The sequence below is a fragment of the Pecten maximus genome, chromosome 2 (genome assembly GCF_902652985.1).
Source record: "Pecten maximus chromosome 2, xPecMax1.1, whole genome shotgun sequence".
Taxonomy (NCBI): Eukaryota; Metazoa; Mollusca; class Bivalvia; order Pectinida; family Pectinidae; genus Pecten; species Pecten maximus.
Genome location: NC_047016.1, coordinates 41,825,151 through 41,847,070, shown reverse-complemented (window position 1 = coordinate 41,847,070; position 21,920 = coordinate 41,825,151). Strand labels below are relative to the sequence as shown.

The window sequence follows — 21,920 nt, the reverse complement described above, 5'->3', positions numbered from 1 at the left end:
GTAAGTTTTTATGAAATTTTTCATCTTGCCATTTTCAATACTCCTTGGAATGTGCATCAAAATTGATGACATCATCATTTATGACATGGTTACACAACGTAAAACGATGACGTTATGTTATTGCGAGCAGCGTCTGAAATATATAGCGTGCCAGCTGTCTTTACCCCTCTGTGTGAAATTGAATTTTCTCCCATACTTCATAGGGTTATCCGGCGGTTGCTAGGGAAAAGATAAATCCATCTTACACAGGGTTATTCAGCGGTTGCTAGGGAAAAGATAAATCGATCTTACACAGGGTTATTCGGCGGTTGCTAGGGAAAAGATAAATCCATCTTACACAGGTGGGTAAAGACAGCTGGCACGCGCTATATGACGCTGCTCACAACAACGTAACGTCATCATTTTACGTTGAGTAACCATGTCGTAAATGATGACGTCATCAATTTTGACGCACATTCCAAGGAGCATTGAAGATGGCGCGATGAAAAACTTTCATAAAAACTTACATTTGGTTGCAAGTATGTGAGAAAAATAATCAATCACGGGTCTGTTCCGCGAACAAGGATATCTCAACCCTTGTGCAAGCACTCGGCAAGCCTTGTGCTGACTGGCCAAACTCTTATACTCGGGTTGAGATATCCCTGTCCACGGAACAGACCCGTGATAGATTCTATTAATCTTTTCTCTAGCAACTGCAGGATAACCCAGTGAAGTATGGGAGAAAAAGTTTACCACACATTTTAGTCTATCCCAATTAAAACATTGATAATCAAGAGGCTCCAACATGTTATTGTAGTAAAGCCAGCACTGACTGGTCGGACCACACCACCACAGCAAAAATACACAGATCAATGGCACAGAAACAATGATGTCAGGATAGTAAATAACAAATCATTTTCCTCCTGGACAGAAACTTGTGAGTTTAAATCACATGTATTCCAGATTTTTATACTGCAAATACATATTCCAGATTTTCCTGAGCACTTTTGAGCAGCTCAAGTTAATTGGGATATTCTATGGGGATGACATCTCCATCAATGTCCACAAATTTTACAATGGTAACCAGTAACCATTATTAGATGTATACTGTTGTTTGTGTATTGTTAAGTATGTAGGAGCAGAGGACGAGCTGGAATTGGGGAGATCAGGGGTGTGGTGGTGTCGGTGGGAAATTTTAAAACTTTCAATTGTCCATAGTACGTAAAATTCAATTGGTCCATAGGGAGAGCAGTGTGAAATATGTAGTTTTACAGTAAAATCCTGTCAAAAGAGGTCTACAAATGTGATTCTATTTATAGATTTGGAAAATTGGAGTACCCATAATCACCTCCATGGAAATTTCACGAAGTCAGCATTTATGACATATACTTAAGATAAGACAGTGCACTGTAGATGAGACAATAGATAGGATAGTATGACTGTAGTTGTAACTTACTTCTTCATTTTCTTTGTGTTGTATCGTACTTGATAAGCTGCCTGGAACAATTTCTCAGGATCTTGTTCATATCTAAGAGGTACTTCCTTTTGGAAAAACTGCAAATATAAAAAAAAGCTGCTAATTAGTATTTATCTAAAACTAATTCACTTTTTATTTTCTTAACATTTTTTAAAACATCTTATATTAAAGTTAAATCTGTAAGTCTTACACAGTTAACTCCCCTGGCCAAAATTGTTGACATTTCCTAAGTCTACAAGAGTTACTTCCCTTAGATGCTAAATTTTTATTATCAAGTGTAGTTTCTCATTCTAAACTTTCTTGGTAACTAACCTCTATTTTCAGTCCACATATACAATGGCACTGCTCAGATCTGTCACAACAACACTTCAAAGCTAGATATCATTATTTTTTATCAGTCTTAAAATGGATGATATTAGGAACAATTTGTATTTCTGTAAATGATAATATCTGGTAATGAGATATCACAGTATGGGTAAACCCTTTCACCCCTACTTACCATATTGGACTTCAAACTATAAAAGAACGGCATAGTCCACTAAAATTTCTTAGGGATGAAAGGGTTAATCAATTACCAAAAATTAATTAACAGAAAATTTGGATTCAACGTTGTGTTTGAATGTTTTCACATATTTCTACATATACATGTATATTAAATACAAATTATAACATTTTGATATACACAATTTCATAGTGAAATATTAACACCATTAACTTGTGAGTGTATAAAATACATTTGAGCAATATCACAGTACCTTGAGCATGCCCTCCATGTCCATGGTCTTCAATAGATCCTGACTAGTCTGTAATATTGCTATGGCCAAGCGGAATATAAGGTCCATACCCTGAAGGAAAACATAGGTAACATGAATTAAAATTTTTAATATTCCCCATTTCATTAATCAAAGTACTGGAAGTACTGTAAACGAACATTATTGTTTAATGCAAAATCAGTAATCTTCTAAGTTTTAAGTTGATAAATTTACTGATATCGGTTTAGGAATTAATTGCAAATAATTTGAAATGTTTGCAGCTGTTCTGATTTGATTGTACACATGCATGTTTCTGTAAGGTCCTAATTGAAATTGGAAGTTTGTTGATCTATCTTGGATCGATGAAAATAAAATATGTCTTCTTTCTTTCGGGAAGGCATCATCAGTTATAATACAGCCAGGACTCTGTGACCTTATTGATGCCAACTTCTAATATGCACTAAATTTAGGCTAGTTCCATCGTTAGTTTAGCATACATAGTTGCATTTCAACTTAATATGATGAAACACACATAAAGAATTACTGAAAACCAAAACCAGAGCTGCTAATCAAGGCCCGAATTAAGAATGTATCCTATTGAAACTGTACTCATTCAAGCATTTATGGTACTTCAAAACAAAAACACCTGACTCCTTTTGTTCAGGAATCATTTGATGTTAATAAATCTGTATATGAGATGATAAACTTCTGGTATAATTACAGTATTGTAAACAATGTGATAAAGAATAACAACCAGATAAAGACTATCTTCATCGAATAATTCAGCAAACAGGAAAAGAAAACTTCAAGCTTCATTTTCAACTTCAAACCTGATCACAAAGATTACAATCCATTCGATGGGACGACACATTCCCTATTTATTGTCCTTTTCCAATGTTGATCATCCAATCATACTGAACCACACAATTCAGCAATGTAATTGCACAAATCACATCCTTTATGTGGAGAGAACATTTTTGGGGGTGTTATAAGATTCCATAACTGTATGCAAATTGTGAAGCATTCCATATCTATAACTATATATATACAGTACGTGTATATATTTACACATATCAAAATTGGAATGACACAGGAGATTTGCAAGTTTAAGTTCACCATCAGTCATGGGAGGTTTATGTAAAATGTTATATTTACCGGGGTAATTAGTAATTTTGAGAATATATTTATGAACCTCTATTCTGTACATTCTACCAGTGCTTAGAGAATGGACACAATTATATGTTCTCCAATGTCAAAATTAATCATATGTAAAATATTAGGGGTTTATTCGCCATTCTAGGCCTGATTGCCGTCATAGTAAAATTACCAAAATGGACTTGAAATCAATATTTTTAAGAGAATGATCTATGACTTGAATATTTCATAAAAATAATGTAATACATCGTTTATTCACTTCATTCAGATCTTCAACACCGCATAATTTGTGAAGTCATATATAGAAATATATTAACCATTTTGTTATTGATTTATAGTTCACACAAGTAAGCACTAGATGTAAGCAGTAAGTATATGTACCGCGCGCTATCTACTGGCATGACTTTGAGTACAGTAAACTACACTCGCTTTGTGGATATTGACAGGATAACATATATTTACATACTAATTCAATTTTAGAATTGTAACTGAAATCTTGTAAAAGCATGGCACAAATAGTCATCTGAACATTTGTTGTATATTGAAAAAATATTTAAGGTAAATTTTCAGTTTATCAATTCATTGATTACTCCGTGTTTGAAGTATGGTGTAGTGAGAATTTCAAGTCCTGATCATGACTTGATGAAAATTTTAAATTAACAAATTATTAAAATGAATTTGTTTGAAAAATAACACAAGCTCCACAGCAATATTATATAGAGAATCAATCACAATATATCAAAAGTTATAAAACTACAAATAACAATTAACGGCTGAAATATCAAATTAAGTGAATACCACAAGTATTTTTGCATTTGTTTTTTAGATAATCCGGATTTCCGTTTTCCGGCTTTAAAAAAAATGAGAAGTATTTTAATTGCCGTTATAGATGAATTACCAAAATGGACCTGAAATCAGTATTTTAAAAAAAAGAATGATCTATGACTTGAATATTTCATAAAAATAATTTAATACATCGTTTATTCACTTCATTCAGATCTTCAGACACCGCATAATTTGTGAAGTCATATATAGGAATATATGAACCATTTTGTTATTGATTTATAGTTCACACAAGTAAGCACTAGATGTAAGCAGTAAGTATATGTACCGCTATCTACTGGCAGGACTTTGAGTACAGTAGACTACACTCGCTTTGTGGATATTGACAGTATAACATATATTTACATACTAATTCAATTTTAGAATTATAACTGAAATCTTGTAACAGCATGGCACAAATAGTCATCTGAACATATGTTGTATATTGAAAAATTATTTAGGTAAATATTAACTCATTTGCTTGACTTTTAGAATTGTAACTGAAATCTTGTAACAGCATGGCACAAATAGTCATCTGAACATGTGTTGTATATTGAAAAATTATTTAGGTAAATATTAACTCATTTGCTTGACTTCAATTTTCAATTTATCAATTCATTGATTACTGTGTTTGAAGTATGGTGTAGCGAGAATTTCAAGTCTTGATCATGACTTGATGAACGTTCTAAATTAACAAATTATCAAAATGAATTTGTTTGAAAAATAACACAAGTTCCACAGCAATATTATATAGAGAATCAATCACACTATTTCAGAAGTTATAAAACTACAAATAACAATTAATGGCTGAATATCAAATTAAGTGAATATCACAAGTCTTTTTGCATTTGTTTTTAGATAATCCGGATTTCCGTTTTCCGGCTATAAAAAAATACGTAGGAGTAGTGCATACTAAACGTATAGCCATATCATGTAACAGTTGATTTTAATCAGATTGACTTGACATGAACTAACACCGTCTCAGTAGTTCGTCACAATCGAAAATTTGATCGTGAATTCGGTATTTTGCAAATTCTTTCAAAATACTTCCAGGTCTCTATACACACACCAAAGATTAATAGATCCTATATTGGGTCCATTCTCTCGTAAAAATGTCGATTTGGGTCCACTATCGGCCATTTCGGTAATTCAACTCTAACGACAATCGGGCCGCGATTCGCAAATGAAAAATTAATTTAAAATTTGTAAACCTCTAATATTTTACATACGATACAAATAGGCATTGAAAAAAATATATGTGGGTCAATTCTCTGAAAATAATGCCAATTTAGGCCTATATTATAATTAAGCCCCGTTTTTCTTCGTTTCAGTATTTCCAAGTCTGCTTCACCTGTGGTCCGTTTCAGTAAATATTCTCGACTTTGCCGAAATAAAAACAAGCTATATGATTGTTCATTTTAAACATGACAACTGCCGACCACACGTATCTAAAAATGTTATTGTGGATATTATCTGAATATTGCCATAGTTATCTGTCACCTCGATTGTAAACCCATTGCCTAAGTCATGGAAGAAACGACCAATCAAATTGGTTTAACGTTTGATTTCCGTAATCTTGCAGTTACCTCCCTTACAACAGTAAATACGTTCCAAGTATCGCCTACAACAACCAATCCCGTGCACATGGCAACAAGATATTATCATTTGCATTTGATTTATTGGTCGTTTTCGTCAAAGGAAAATGGAATATGGAAATCGATGACAATGTTAACGCTATGACCAGTCACCCTGACCACAAATGCCACCTAGTATATATCTTTCTCGCAAACATGTTCAGTAACCTATAGTATGATACAATGTATCGTCTCGTATGCCGTTATTGATATATTTCTTTCTCTAAATTATAGAAATACTCATCTAGTTGATAATGATGTAACATTCTAGAATATATATATTACAAATTTAAGTAAATCGCGGACATATTTGCAGACCTATGCTATAATGTCAGCCGTTTTGGAATGAACACGGAAGAGCAAAACTTTCTAAACATCCGGAGACGAATGCGCCTGCGCAATATTTGTTTACATAAATATATTGACCTGGAGTTATTCGCAAAGTTCAGGTTCATTTAGTCTTCACATTTCGCTAGCGTTATGCATTTCTCAAATCGTATGCATCTTGAAAACATCTACTGAATACATTTCAACATTTTCGGTAAAACTACTACATAAAACGAAGATGTTTTTGCAAGTAAATTATTTGAAGCGTAAGGCAATGGGGGCAGCCATATTTCATTGAAACAGACAGTAGATGGCGTATTGGTGAATGTGGCTACCAAATATGGTCATATTTCTCAGTCCAGTTCTTGATGGCAATAATCGAACATTAATGTTCGTTTAAAAAGGAAGTAAATTTTAGTCATTATGGACTTGTTTTTCAAGATAACCTCAAACAATAAGTATTTTTTGAAAACTGAAAAAAAAAAAAAAAAAAACCAAAACACACCATTGCATTTTAATACAATTTTTGATACCTGACTTATATCTAACTTGTTATGTAATCTAATTAAATAACCGATGCATTTCAATTACAAAATATTGTATTGAATAACAGGATAAAAATTTCCAAATCTGAACATTAGCGGAGGGCGGGGGAGAGAGGTGGGGAGATCAATAATTGGCCATAGTGGAAGGCGGATTAGGGATGTGGGGAAGAAAACTAGCAGTAGTGGAGTAGGGCAGATGCAGAGGACAGAAATGGCAGTAGAAACAAAGATCATGTGTTGCGTAACATTTAACCTCTGTGACAGATTCATGGTGAAGTTTGACAAGGGGGAGAATCTTTACCTCTGAGATAAAAACATCCATGACTCGACATGCCATAGACATTGGTAGTGTTGTAGAGAACAAGGTGAGGAACCAGGACGAGGCATACATGGACGTGTAAAAACCCTGGGTCTGGAAGTGGATATACAGTGTCGGCAGCAGCTCCTGGAACACACCAATAACATGACATTCATATCATCATATAATGTGGTATACCTGTATGTCTAATGGGATGATATTGCATTGAATCAATACATACAAACAAATCAATACATACAAACAAATCAATACATACAGAGAAATCAATACATACAAAGAAATCAATACATATACACTGTCAAATTTTTACATCAGAACACTTCAGTTCCAGGGAGAATACAAGATTTATGTGGATTAATATTTCTGGATTAATATAAGAAGTTTATTCTGTGACATTTATCTAGGTATTTATTGACAGTTCTGAGAAAACTGGACATGTGATGTCATATAAACTACAGCTACTTAAAGCCTATCAGCCACCACTAAAGTAACAGTGACCTTGACCCCAAAACTCTCAAACTTGAACTTGTCTAAGAGATTATGTTCCTTTATCATTGTGTGAAATTCTATCAAAGTCCCTCAAGGGATGAAGTTGCTAGAGCCCTGGCAAACCTTGGCATTATGTACAAGATGGACGAAGAGGAAACCTATATAGCCCCCCTCCAGATTAACATGTACTATGTATTGTTGACTCTATTCCTGTATTAATTTTGAAGTTAAAACAAAGTCTGTACAATAATGGCCATGTACTAGACTTACCTGTATCAGCCACTCCAGTTTGTACATACATAAGCCCAGCTCTGCCATGCTGGGTTTGAAAAGTTCTCTGAGACGATAGTCCTGCATTAGTTTTACTAGCACCGCAAATGTTTCCTCCTCGGGCATCTACAGTAAAACAATAATATGTCATAAAATATTCTACTGAAGGAAAAATATCAACTTTTTTACCACATTCCAGACACTCCTGTTTCTGCCTGTAATTAGATTCAGGCATCTCACTGCATACAAATGTTTAACGTTTAAATTATCAGGCAAAATTAGGATTCAAATGCCGAGTGTCCAAACTTGAGGTGAATCTATAAACTACATAGATTTAATTTTTGATGACAATATTATGGGGCACATAGAGTTAACATCAAAATCTTTTAAGTCTTAAAGACATTATGACTTTTGTTATTAATTAATTCAGCAATTATTCCAGTTCAGGTCTTTTGTGAAGTTCTCCTCCATCTTATCATGTCCAAAATGTTAGGTCATTACATTTTAACAGTTTATACGTTACCTGCATGAGAAGAAGTCCCACTATAAATCCGCTCCCCTGGCAGTACCCTACCTCCTTGTCGTGTATAGAGTACGCCTGAAAAGTTATAAAAGACATTCATGTTACACAAACCTCAGCCAGAACTGTTAACATATGTACTAGTACATGGGAGCTCTCGAAAACACCTCGACCCTTTCCCAGATTGATTCAAAATAAGAAATGGTTTGAGAGATCATTCTGCCTTATGAATGAATTACAGTTCTCGTTAGAGTCTGAAGATCAAAATAACATTGATACAACATAATAAGAATGTTCAGGTCAAAGTCAAATATGTCAAAATCAAGGTCCATGGTCAGTCATGTTGATACATACTGATAATCCATCAAGTGCCGTAAACGTACATATTTTAGAGGTAATCTTATTTTAACGTTTTTCGAGCTAGAAGCTTCACGCTAAATTATGATTGCACTAATTGCCCTTTCTATCAACTATTTCTGTATAAAATAATTTTGGTGTGCTAATTTATCAATGTGCTAACCTATGAAAATTAAAAAATGAGCTAAAATTTGAGTGCATCAAATAAATAACTTTTATAGTAACTTTTAATAATTTGTATTAGAGTAGTGATTTATAGGCCTGTGAAATTTCACTGGATATATTAAAATTTTAAAAGGTGATATATCTCTAACAAAGAGTAATTAAAGATTAATTGAAAACAAGAATTGGTTGTTGTGTATTTTTATACAGTACCAAAATTAGCATACTTCATCCTATAACTGCCCTCCAAAAGTTTGAGCTTTTCTTTTTATCTTCTGAATTTACGGTGAATAAATGTAACAGGAGTGGAAAAATGCACGGCCAGACCGGAGTTCGAACCCGGGACCTCCGAACACTAGCCGGATGCTCTACCGATTGAGCTACCTGGTCGCCAATGATTGACCAGTTCCAGTTCCGCTACACTCTTCCCTCCCTTTTTTTTTAAGTCTTCAACCCCGAAGACTTCACAACCCAGGTTCGGGTATCCCCTTGTCAAGTATTCACCTCACTTGAAACAAGGTTTGGTCACAGGTACCAAATGTAATAGGAGTGGAAAAATGCACGGCCAGACCAGGGGTTCGAACCTGGGACCTCCGAACACTAGCCGGATGCTCTACCGATTGAGCTACCTGGTCGCCAATGATCGATCCCGGTCCAGTTCTACTACATAAATAACTGCATTTTAAGAAATTTTATAATACAATGACTCAAAATATTGGAACATAACTTCTAGTCTGATTAGCAATTATTTTCAAAATGCGATTTTTCTTATCTATTATATTTTTTTTCCCATTTATAGGTGTTCATGAGATAAATTTCTTTACTATGGGTGCATTTTACACATTTTTGCTGCAAGCAGTGTATACACTGTCAGTGATTTAGCATCCGTCATACATTAAATAGTTTGTTATTTTATTAAATAAATGTACCTTCATAACATTAAAAAGACTCTCCTGACCAAGCCCATCCTTTTCCTTGAAGAAGTCCTGTTCTGGAAAAGTTCTCGCAATGTCACGCTTGATGAGCTTTTCACTAGGGGAGTTTTCCTTCAGGTATTGAGCGTACATTTGTCTGTGGGGGGAGTCATTCACATTCAACAGCAGCTGCCAGGCTAATCCCCGGAAGTGATGTGGAATTCCCTTCCGCACCAAATCCTAGTTAAATACAAATCATGTTACATTTGTATATCTGGAAACTTTATTACATACAGGTACTAAAAGCTATGATTCTTCTGTTCAGAATATCATACTCAACTTAAAGAGTTTTACCTTTAATATGAAGAAATACAGTCAGTATGATAGACTTGTTAAGATTTTCCTCAATTCTCATTGGCTAAAACATGGTCATGAGAAAGTCACTAAGATATTGACCTGATGCTTTCTAATTTTAGAAACACCGGGTCAATGCCATGTTTATGACGTCATAATCATTGTGATGTCACAATGCCCAAAAGTAAATTTTCAGTTATCACTGTCAAAATTTTTTCGATATCTCAACCAGGCGTTTAATACCATAATGACCTCATCAAAAGTCCATAATTGATGATTATTTTAAAATTGTTGACAAATTCAATCTGTAATTGTTTATCAATCTTACTTTGATACAGATTTGTTTCTTTTTGGCATTTTCCCAGTCATTGACAAGTTTTCCCCACACATCCCACAGGTTTCCTGATGTAGAACCTGTAAACAAACAGAAATCCTCAATATATACATAAGATAATTTGTTATATCAATATTAGAAGGAAAAATAATCTGAGACCATATAGTGCAATACATTAGAGGCCCATGGGGCCTGCTTTGCTCACCAGAACTTCAGTGATTATGTCAGAACAATCTTATCTTATATTGCACATATACTGTTTCCCAGTTTGGTATCTGCTTTACGGTACCATACACTAATACTGGATTCAACGCATTCCCTTAACTAAGATTCTTGGCTAATTAAGTTGAAAATCACACGTAAGTACTAACTAGGCTGATTGAGTTGAAAATCACTCAAAAGCACTTTATTACCAATATTCCTTTTGGGCCCTGTCCATCCAACCTATGGGAAGCGAGATCCATTGTGTTATAAATATAAATAGTTCCCCTTTCACTCAAGGATGCTTCGGACCAAATTTGGACCAATTCCATTCATTCCTACAGAAGAAGGACTTTAAAGAATTTGCTATATTTTTGCTATTGGGTCCATGCCCCCTACTGCCCATTAAAAGCCGGCCGAGATCCATCGTTTATACAAAATTGATTTCCATTCACCCACGGATGCTTCAGACCAATACGGACAGAATTCCTGATATTCCTACAGAAAAAGGATTTTAAAGAATTGGCTATATTTCCCTGACTTTGGGCACCATTCCTAAGTACCCAGGGGACAGACAACGATCCATTTAAGTTGGCTATCCTTTGCTCAAGAATACTTCTGACCACATTTGGTCAAGATCCAAGCTGTTCATGACTAGTAACAATTTCCAGAAAAAATTGACAGTCGCGATCAGATGCCAGACAATGTATGGACAACAGAACTGCGCCATGACATTAGCTCAGGTGATCACATAAATCTTCAACAAAAACATTCTTGTAGCAATACTTAATGATTCCGATAGCTGTTGGTAGTTGGATTTCACATGACAATTGCATTTTTGGCAGTAAAGAAGAATTGACAATGGCCAGTCAATAAAGCAATTCCTATTCATGATCGTAAAAAAAAAAAAAAAATTTGTTGTAGTTGAATCCGATGTGATCGTAAAATACAGAACTGTTTTTGTACCTCTCACTCTGTGGAGAATACACAAAGATAACTGTTCCAGCTAATGTGGTCTAACAAGAAATGATGTTTGGGTACAGTTCTATAATCGAATGCCATTGTATTGAATAATTCATGGTTTGGTACATACTATTTTCGTCATCTGTCTGCTGCGTACTATAGTGACTGTTGGAGGACGTCGATGACTGCACACTCGACCCGGATCCCTTCCGCGAGTGACCAGGTGTCGGGGACGGCGCAGAATTCAGAGAGCTGCATGACTTCTGATCTGCCTCTAACAACCTGTGAAAATACATAAAAACTTATCCTCTTGTATCTATAGGTGGACAATAGAGTTGTAATTTATATAATACAGATATACACTGTATTTATCAGAAATAAACCTATATGCCTGCAAATAAGCCCATCTATGGCTATTATAGTTAAGTGAAAATATTAAATTCTATATCAATGTCACATAAAATATAAGTTATAGTAAGCCCACTCCCTACTTGAGACAAATTTTATGTTAGTAACCAGGGCTAATTGCAGGGAAAACACAATAATTCACCCCTCCAATCAGATATACATATATGTACTCTCCCCTCAAATAATTTGACAACAATAATTTGGGCAAGTGTTGGTATTCTAGTGCCCCAGACATGGAATTATATCTGTACAATCTATACAATATTGATGACAAAACAGGAGTGTACCAGACTGCAGACCACTAACAATAAATCAGAGATACTGGTGCAGGGCTTTTTCTCAATGGTTTGGGATGTGTCCTTTTTGTCTCATATTGGAAAAAAAAAATTATGAATTGGGAAGGATTTTTTCAGGAATAAACTGCAAATTTTGTCGAATTTGGCTTAAATTTGATAATTTTAATTGGGAATGGGGCCCATTGACAGCCCCAAAAAGCCTTCAGAAGAGCTAGTTTTAGCTATATTAAAGCTGTAGTGAATTGCGTTATTAAACATTTTATGAGCCGAGTCGTGATATACAATGTACATATATATGCATGTACAATGTGTGTGATGAACAGGTAACTCTGTCTGTACCTGTCTACACTACACACTGACTCGGGGCAGTAAACCCTCACACAAACTACACCTGTACACTACACACTGACTCGGGGCAGTAAACCCTCACACAAACTACACCTGTACACTGTACACTGACTCGGGGCATGCGCAGTAAACCCTCACACAAACTACACCTGTACACTACACACTGACTCGGGGCAGTAAACCCTCACACAAACTACACCTGTACACTACACACTGACTCGGGGCAGTAAACCCTCACACAAACTACACCTGTACACTACACACTGACTCGGGGCAGTAAACCCTCACACAAACTACACCTGTACACTACACACTGACTCGGGGCAGTAAACCCTCACACAAACTACACCTGTACACTACACACTGACTCGGGGCAGTAAACCCTCACACAAACTACACCTGTACACTACACACTGACTCGGGGCAGTAAACCCTCACACAAACTACACCTGTACACTGTACACTGACTCGGGGCAGTAAACCCTCACACAAACTACACCTGTACACTACACACTGACTCGGGGCAGTAAACCCTCACACAAACTACACCTGTACACTACACACTGACTCGGGGCAGTAAACCCTCACACAAACTACACTTGTAGAGGTTGCAGTGGAAGTTAATCAAATGATCATTTTTGTTTCTCTAAATCAGAATTTAAATGGCACTCTGGTTTTTCTGTGATTTACTATAACGTTACTTAATTCAGTTTATACAGTATGATTACTTTGTCTTCCTGTACCTGACACCAGTTTAATTCCAGTCCATTGATGAATGAGCCGCTAATGGTCGTTGTAATAAAACATCGCTCACCACATTTTTATACTTGCTGTTTTTACCTTGAGGGTTAAAGATTTCATGATCAACAGGTGACAGTACATCGAATTGCATTTCTCACGAGTAAGAAGTGACGGTATGTGTACGAGTAAGAAGTGACGGTATGTGTACGAGTAAGAAGTGACGGTATGTGCACGAGTAAGAAGTGACGGTATGTGTACGTGTAGCCACTTGTTAGAGGGTGTTGTGTTGATTATAATAAAGGTAACGATACATATACATACAGGTATACTTAGTTTTAAGTTCAATTTTAGCATAATACAGTGAAACCTGACTAAACCGACCATTATACAGTGAAACCTGACTTTACCGACCACTGTCTTTAACAACATCTTGTATCATCCGACCATATCCATCGAAACAGAGACATTCTCATTGTTGCTGACAATGACTTTACTGATCTACACACTGTCTTATCCAGCACAATTTGACTCTGTCCTACAGTGTGTCGGTAAAGTCAGGTGTCACTGTATAATCTACATAAAAACAGGACAAGCCAAGATTTCACTAAGAGCTCAGATACGATAAATATGAAATCCTGGTATTACAGACACAGACCGACATGTATGTGGAATATATAGGTACATTTTATATATGCATATGTATTTTAGTCATATTATGTGGACATATCATTATGTCATGCAGAGACACATCACACATGTACAGAATCTTATGTCACACATGTACATGTAACTTGAAGACATGTGTACATATCTACCTTACCTACAGCCTACCTAGATATCAGGTATGTACTGAAGGACAAAACATGTGTCTACCTTACCTACGGCCTACCTAGATATCAGGTACGTACTGAAGGACAAAACATGTGTCTACCTTACCTACGGCCTACCTAGATATCAGGTATGTACTGAAGGACAAACGTGTCTACCTTACCTACGTCCTACCTAGGTAGATATCAGGTACGTATACGTACTGAAGGACAAAACAAGTGTCTACCATTCCTACCTACCTACATATCAGGTACGTACTGAAGGACAAAACATGTGTCTACCTTACCTACGGCCTACCTAGATATCAGGTACTTACTGAAGGACAAAACAAGTGTCTACCATTCCTACCTACCTACATATCAGGTACGTACTGAAGGACAAAACATGTTTCTACCTTACCTACAGCTTTAATGATGGACAAAATAAGCGTCGACAATACCTACAGCTTACCTGGATGTCAGGTATATACTGGATGAAGGACAAAAGAAGGATTTATCATACCTACAGCTTTACTGAAGGACAAAACATGTGTCTACCTTACGTACAGCCTACCTAGATATCAGGTACATATCTTATGAGAAAGTCCTCCTGACTTATAAAATCCAGAGGTCCACAGCTGATTCTGTATCCAATTATTTTCTTCTGTTTGAGCTGATAAAAACTGAATCTGCTGTATTCCTGCAGTTGCTGTATTGTCCAAAACACACAAATCTTTAACCAAATATCCCGTGTTTCATGAAGCCTAGACTGTGCTAGAGTGTTGTTGTGTTTTCTGAGCTACAAGGACATCACTTTGACAACCTGACATAGGCACCAGGAATACTAAATAGGAAGTATAATTTATACACCTTGTCATCACTCAGCTGTTGTTGTGCTGATGAAAGTTGTCAAATAATTTTATTACATGAATCTCATTATCAGTAATTAAACATCTAATTAACAATTCAACTCACAACCATAGACACTTTGTTTACCAACACTTACTTTCTTCAGAAAACAGTCAACTTCCTGTGAGAGGGTTAGATAGAGATGGGAGACTTGTAGTGTGTGGTTCCTGTGAGAAGGTTAGATAAAGATGGGAGACTTGGAGTGTGTGGTTCCTGTGAGAAGGTTAGATAGAGATGGGAGACTTGGAGTGTGTGTTTCCTGTGAGAAGGTTAGATAAAGATGGGAGACTTGGAGTGTGTGGTTCCTGTGAGAAGGTTAGATAGAGATGGGAGACTTGGAGTGTGTGGTTCCTGTGAGAAGGTTAGATAGAGATGGGAGACTTGGAGTGTGTGGTTCCTGTGAGAAGGTTAGATAGAGATGGGAGACTTGGAGTGTGTGGTTCCTGTGAGAGGGTGAGAGATGGGAGACTTGGAGTGTGTGGTTCCTGTGAAAGGGTTAGATAAAGATGGGAGACTTGGAGTGTGTGGTTCCTGTGAGAAGGTTAGATAGAGATGGGAGACTTGGAGTGTGTGGTTCCTGTGAGAAGGTTAGATAAAGATGGGAGACTTGGAGTGTGTGGTTCCTGTGAGAAGGTTAGATAAAGATGGGAGACTTGGAGTGTGTGGTTCCTACGAGAGGGTTAGATAGAGATGGGAGACTTGGAGTGTGTGGTTCCTGTGAGAAGGTTAGATAAAGATGGGAGACTTGTAGTGTGTGGTTCCTGTGAGAGGGTTAGATAGAGATGGGAGACTTGGAGTGTGTGGTTCCTGTGAGAAGGTTAGATAAAGATGGGAGACTTGGAGTGTGTGGTTCCTGTGAGAAGGTTAGATAAAGATGGGAGACTTGTAGCGTGTGGTTCCTGTGAGAGGGTTAGATAGAGATGGGAGACTTGGAGTGTGTGGTTCCTGTGAGAGGGTTAGATAGAGATGGGAGACTTGGAGTGTGTGGTTCCTGTGAGAGGGTTAGATAAAGATGGGAGACTTGGAGTGTGTGGTTCCTGTGAGAGGGTTAGATAAAGATGGGAGACTTGGAGTGTGTGGTTCCTGTGAGAAGGTTAGATAGAGATGGGAGACTTGGAGTGTGTGGTTCCTGTGAGAGGGTTAGATAGAGATGGGAGACTTGGAGTGTGTGGTTCCTGTGAGAAGGTTAGATAAAGATGGGAGACTTGGAGTGTGTGGTTCCTGTGAGAGGGTTAGATAAAGATGGGAGACTTGGAGTGTGTGGTTCCTGTGAGAGGGTTAGATAAAGATGGGAGACTTGGAGTGTGTGGTTCCTGTGAGAGGGTTAGATAAAGATGGGAGACTTGGAGTGTGTGGTTCCTGTGAGAGGGTTAGATAAAGATGGGAGACTTGGAGTGTGTGGTTCCTGTGAGAGGGTTAGATAAAGATGGGAGACTTGGAGTGTGTGGTTCCTGTGAGAAGGTTAGATAGAGATGGGAGACTCAGAGTGTGTGGTTCCTGTGAGAGGGTTAGATAAAGATGGGAGACTTGGAGTGTGTGGTTCCTGTGAGAGGGTTAGATAGAGATGGGAGACTTGGAGTGTGTGGTTCCTGTGAGAGGGTTAGATAGAGATGGGAGACTTGGAGTGTGTGGTTCCTGTGAGAGGGTTAGATAGAGATGGGAGACTTGGAGTGTGTGGTTCCTGTGAGAGGGTTAGATAGAGATGGGAGACTTGGAGTGTGTGGTTCCTGTGAGAAGGTTAGATAGAGATGGGAGACTCAGAGTGTGTGGTTCCTGTGAGAGGGTTAGATAAAGATGGGAGACTTGGAGTGTGTGGTTCCTGTGAGAGGGTTAGATAGAGATGGGAGACTTGGAGTGTGTGGTTCCTGTGAGAAGGTTAGATAGAGATGGGAGACTTGGAGTGTGTGGTTCCTGTGAGAGGGTTAGATAAAGATGGGAGACTTGGAGTGTGTGGTTCCTGTGAGAGGGTTAGATAGAGATGGGAGAATTGGAGTGTGTGGTTCCTGTGAGAGGGTTAAATAGAGATGGGAGACTTGGAGTGCGTGGTTCCTGTGGGGCTGAACCGACCGTCTCTGATGGACTGTCCCGACCGTCTCTGATAGACTGAACCTACTGTCCCTGACGATTTAATTGAACCGACTGTCTCTGAGGGGCTGAACCAAACGTCTCTGAGTGGCTGAACCAAATGTCTCTGAGGGGCTGAACCAAACGTCTCTGAGGGGCTGAACCAAACGTCTCTGAGGGGCTGAACCAAACGTCTCTGAGGGGCTGAACCAAAAGTCTCTGAGGGGCTGAACCAAACGTCTCTGAGGGGCTGAACCAAATGTCTCTGAGTGGCTGAACCAAACGTCTCTGAGGGGCTGAACCAAATGTCTCTGAGGGGCAGAACCAAACGTCTCTGAGGGGCTGAACCAAACGTCTCTGAGGGGCTGAACCAAATGTCTCTGAGGGGCAGAACCAAACGTCTCTGAGGGGCTGAACCAAATGTCTCTGAGGGGCTGAACCAAATGTCTCTGAGGGGCTGAACCATGACAGACTGTCTCAGAAGGATAGAACTGACTCTCTGATGTGCTGCACCGACTATCACTGTGCAGGGCTGAACCAACTGCCTTTGAGGGGCTGAACTGACTCTCTGATGAGCTGGATGGACTGTATGTGATGGGCTGAACTGAATCTCTTGTAGCGGTCCTTCAATTTCATTCATTTCACATGTACAGGGAACAAAGAAATAAACTGATACAGATTATCTATACCCTGGATACAGAAAGATCTAAACTGGGCCTCTGATAGTTCAGACAACATCTATACCCTGGATACAGAAAGGTCTGATAGTTCAGACAACATCTATACCCTGGATACAGAAAGGTCTAAACTGGGCCTTTGATAATTCAGACAACATCTATACCCTGGATACAGAAAGGTCTGATAGTTCAGACAACGTCTATACCCTGGATACAGAAAGGTCTAAACTGGGCCTCTGATAGTTCAGACAACGTCTATACCCTGGATACAGAAAGGTCTAAACTGGGCCTCTGATAGTTCAGACAATGTCTATACCCTGGATACAGAAAGGTCTGATAGTTCAGACAACATCTATACCCTGGATACAGAAAGGTCTGATAGTTCAGACAACGTCTATACCCTGGATACAGAAAGGTCTAAACTGGGCCTCTGATAGTTCAGACAACATCTTTACCCTGGATACAGAAAGGTCTGATAGTTCAGACAACATCTATACCCTGGATACAGAAAGGTCTAAACTGGGCCTCTGATAGTTCAGACAAAATCTATACCCCGGATACAGAAAGGTCTGATAGTTCAGACAACATCTATACCCTGGATACAGAAAGGTCTAAACTGGGCCTCTGATAGTTCAGACAACATCTATACCCTGGATACAGAAAGGTCTAAACTGGGCCTCTGATAGTTCAGACAACATCTATACCCTGGATACAGAAAGGTCTAAACTGGGCCTCTGATAGTTCAGACAACGTCTATACCCTGGATACAGAAAGGTCTGATAGTTCAGACAACATCTATACCCTGGATACAGAAAGGTCTAAACTGGGCCTCTGATAGTTCAGACAACATCTATACCCTGGATACAGAAAAGTCTAAACTGGGCCTCTGATAGTTCAGACAACGTCTATATCCTGGATACAGAAAGGTCTGATAGTTCAGACAACATCTATACCCTGGATACAGAAAGGTCTAAACTGGGCCTCTGATAGTTCAGACAACGTCTATATCCTGGATACAGAAAGGTCTGATAGTTCAGACAACATCTATACCCTGGATACAGAAAGGTCTAAACTGGGCCTCTGATAGTTCAGACAAAATCTATACCCTGGATACAGAAAGGTCTGATAGTTCAGACAACGTCTGTACCCTGGATACAGAAAGGTCTAAACTGGGCCTCTGATAGTTCAGACAAAATCTATACCCTGGATACAGAAAGGTCTGATAGTTCAGACAACGTCTATACCCTGGATACAGAAAGGTCTAAACTGGGCCTCTGATAGTTCAGACAACATCTTTACCCTGGATACAGAAAGGTCTGATAGTTCAGACAACGTCTATACCCTGGATACAGAAAGGTCTAAACTGGGCCTCTGATAGTTCAGACAACATCTATACCCTGGATACAGAAAGGTCTAAACTGGGCCTCTGATAGTTCAGACAAAATCTATACCCTGGATACAGAAAGGTCTGATAGTTCAGACAACATCTATACCCTGGATACAGAAAGGTCTAAACTGGGCCTCTGATAGTTCAGACAACATCTATACCCTGGATACAGAAAGGTCTAAACTGGGCCTCTGATAGTTCAGACAAAATCTATACCCTGGATACAGAAAGGTCTGATAGTTCAGACAACATCTATAACCTGGATACAGAAAGGTCTAAACTGGGCCTCTGATAGTTCAGACAACATCTATACCCTGGATACAGAAAGGTTTAAACTGGGCCTCTGATAGTTCAGACAACATCTATACCCTGGATACAGAAAGGTCTAAACTGGGCCTCTGATAGTTCAGACAACATCTATACCCTGGATACAGAAAGGTTTAAACTGGGCCTCTGATAGTTCAGACAACATCTATACCCTGGATACAGAAAGGTCTGATAGTTCAGACAACATCTATACCCTGGATACAGAAAGGTCTAAACTGGGCCTCTGATAGTTCAGACAACATCTATACCCTGGATACAGAAAGGTCTGATAGTTCAGACAACATCTATACCCTGGATACAGAAAGGTCTGATAGTTCAGACAACGTCTGTACCCTGGATACAGAAAGGTCTAAACTGGGCCTCTGATAGTTCAGACAACATCTATACCCTGGATACAGAAAGGTCTGATAGTTCAGACAACGTCTATACCCTGGATACAGAAAGGTCCAAACTGGGCCTCTGATAGTTCAGACAAAATCTATACCCTGGATACAGAAAGGTCTAAACTGGGCCTCTGATAGTTCAGACAAAATCTATACCCTGGATACAGAAAGGTCTGATAGTTCAGACAACGTCTGTACCCTGGATACAGAAAGGTCTAAACTGGGCCTCTGATAGTTCAGACAACATCTATACCCTGGATACAGAAAGGTCTGATAGTTCAGACAACATCTATACCCTGGATACAGAAAGGTCTAAACTGGCCCTCTGATAGTTCAGACAACATCTATACCCTGGATACAAAAAGGTCTAAACTGTGCCTCTGATAGTTCAGACAACATCTATACCCTGGATACAGAAAGGTCTGATCATGATAGTTCAGACAACATCTATACCCTGGATACAGAAAGGTCTGATAGTTCAGACAACATCTATACCCTGGATACAGAAAGGTCTGATAGTTCAGACAACGTCTATACCCTGGATACAGAAAGGTCTAAACTGGGCCTCTGATAGTTCAGACAACATCTATACCCTGGATACAGAAAGGTCTGATAGTTCAGACAACATCTATACCCTGGATACAGAAAGGTCTGATAGTTCAGACAACATCTATACCCTGGATACAGAAAGGTCTGATAGTTCAGACAATGTCTATACCCAGGATACAGAAAGGTCTAAACTGGGCCTCTGATAGTTCAGACAACATCTATACCCTGGATACAGAAAGGTCTGATAGTTCAGACAGTGTCTATACCCTGGATACAGAAAGGTCTGATAGTTCAGACAACATCTATACCCTGGATACAGAAAGGTCTGATAGTTCAGACAACATCTATACCCTGGATACAGAAAGGTCTGATAGTTCAGACAACATCTATACCCTGGATACAGAAAGGTCTGATAGTTCAGACAACATCTATACCCTGGATACAGACAGGTCTGATAGTTCAGACAACATCTATACCCTGGATACAGAAAGGTCTAAACTGGGCCTCTGATAGTTCAGACAACATCTATACCCTGGATACAGAAAGGTCTGATAGTTCAGACAACATCTATACCCTGGATACAGAAAGGTCTGATCATGATAGTTCAGACAACATCTATACCCTGGATACAGAGAGGTCTAAACTGGGCCTCTGATATAATATTCATACACTTCACCCAGCTACAGAGGCTGGTTCACAATAAGACACCATCATCTGTTTGTCCTCCACATACAAGCATGTCAAAGTGACATCCCGAGTGAGGGAACATATTGATTTGATAGCACATCAGTATACAACTCTTACACAGATTCTACATGAACTGGAGTTTTACCTATTAGCAAGTTCCAACTTGTTGAGGAGGTCAGCCTCTGTAGCGTGACCATTGTCCAGGGGAGGCTGGTCAGGGGCGGACATTGGGCTGGTCTCGGGACCTCTAGTCGACTCGTCTGGTCATGTCAGCAGATGAAGCCTGATGATGTCAACACCAGATCTGTAACGATACAACATCACAATCTGTCTTACACCATACATATACACATTCTACATATTACATATTAACAAAAACCTAATCCTGTTCTTTTTTTTTTATTGAGGAAATATACTGTTTTCAGGTAAAAGTTAAGTTAGCGTGCATGTAAATATCATTAACTGTGCATGTATGTGTTTTTACCCCAGTCACCACTAATCTAAACTATGTTTTACTGTGTAAGTGACATATAGCCCGTGTGTACAAACAACATCCTGGAGCCACATCTTTCTAACAAGTGACATATATATATATATAGCTGGTGACCGGTGTACAGACAATTTTCGTCAAGCCTCGATCATCTATCTATAAGTGACCACTTGACCTATTCCCATTTTACATAAAGTTCATTTCCTTTATAAAATTTTAACTAAAATATACACATTATAAAATTTAACACTTACATTGTAGTTTCAATTGTTTT

The 21,920-nt window shown here is 38.3% G+C and overlaps 1 protein-coding gene across 4 annotated transcripts in view; it reads right to left on the bottom strand.

The window, feature by feature from the left end:
- Nucleotides 1-21,920, bottom strand: part of LOC117322124 (ecotropic viral integration site 5 ortholog-like) — an 83,026-nt gene that overhangs the window by 42,762 nt on the left and 18,344 nt on the right. For 2 of the 4 annotated variants that reach the window (XM_033876884.1, XM_033876887.1), the window contains exons 2-10: nt 21,302-21,460; nt 11,705-11,856; nt 10,405-10,490; nt 9,738-9,962; nt 8,293-8,367; nt 7,770-7,895; nt 6,993-7,136; nt 2,212-2,301; nt 1,436-1,533 (exon numbers count right to left, since the gene is read on the bottom strand). In XM_033876884.1, coding sequence (XP_033732775.1) covers nt 1,436-1,533; nt 2,212-2,301; nt 6,993-7,136; nt 7,770-7,895; nt 8,293-8,367; nt 9,738-9,962; nt 10,405-10,490; nt 11,705-11,856; nt 21,302-21,384 — 1,079 coding nt within the window. In that variant the 5' untranslated portion in view covers nt 21,385-21,460. Of the gene's footprint in view, nt 1-1,435; nt 1,534-2,211; nt 2,302-6,992; nt 7,137-7,769; nt 7,896-8,292; nt 8,368-9,737; nt 9,963-10,404; nt 10,491-11,704; nt 11,857-14,747; nt 14,837-21,301; nt 21,461-21,640; nt 21,829-21,920 lie in introns of those variants that run through there. The other 2 variants (XM_033876885.1, XM_033876886.1) reach the window with 2 other exon arrangements.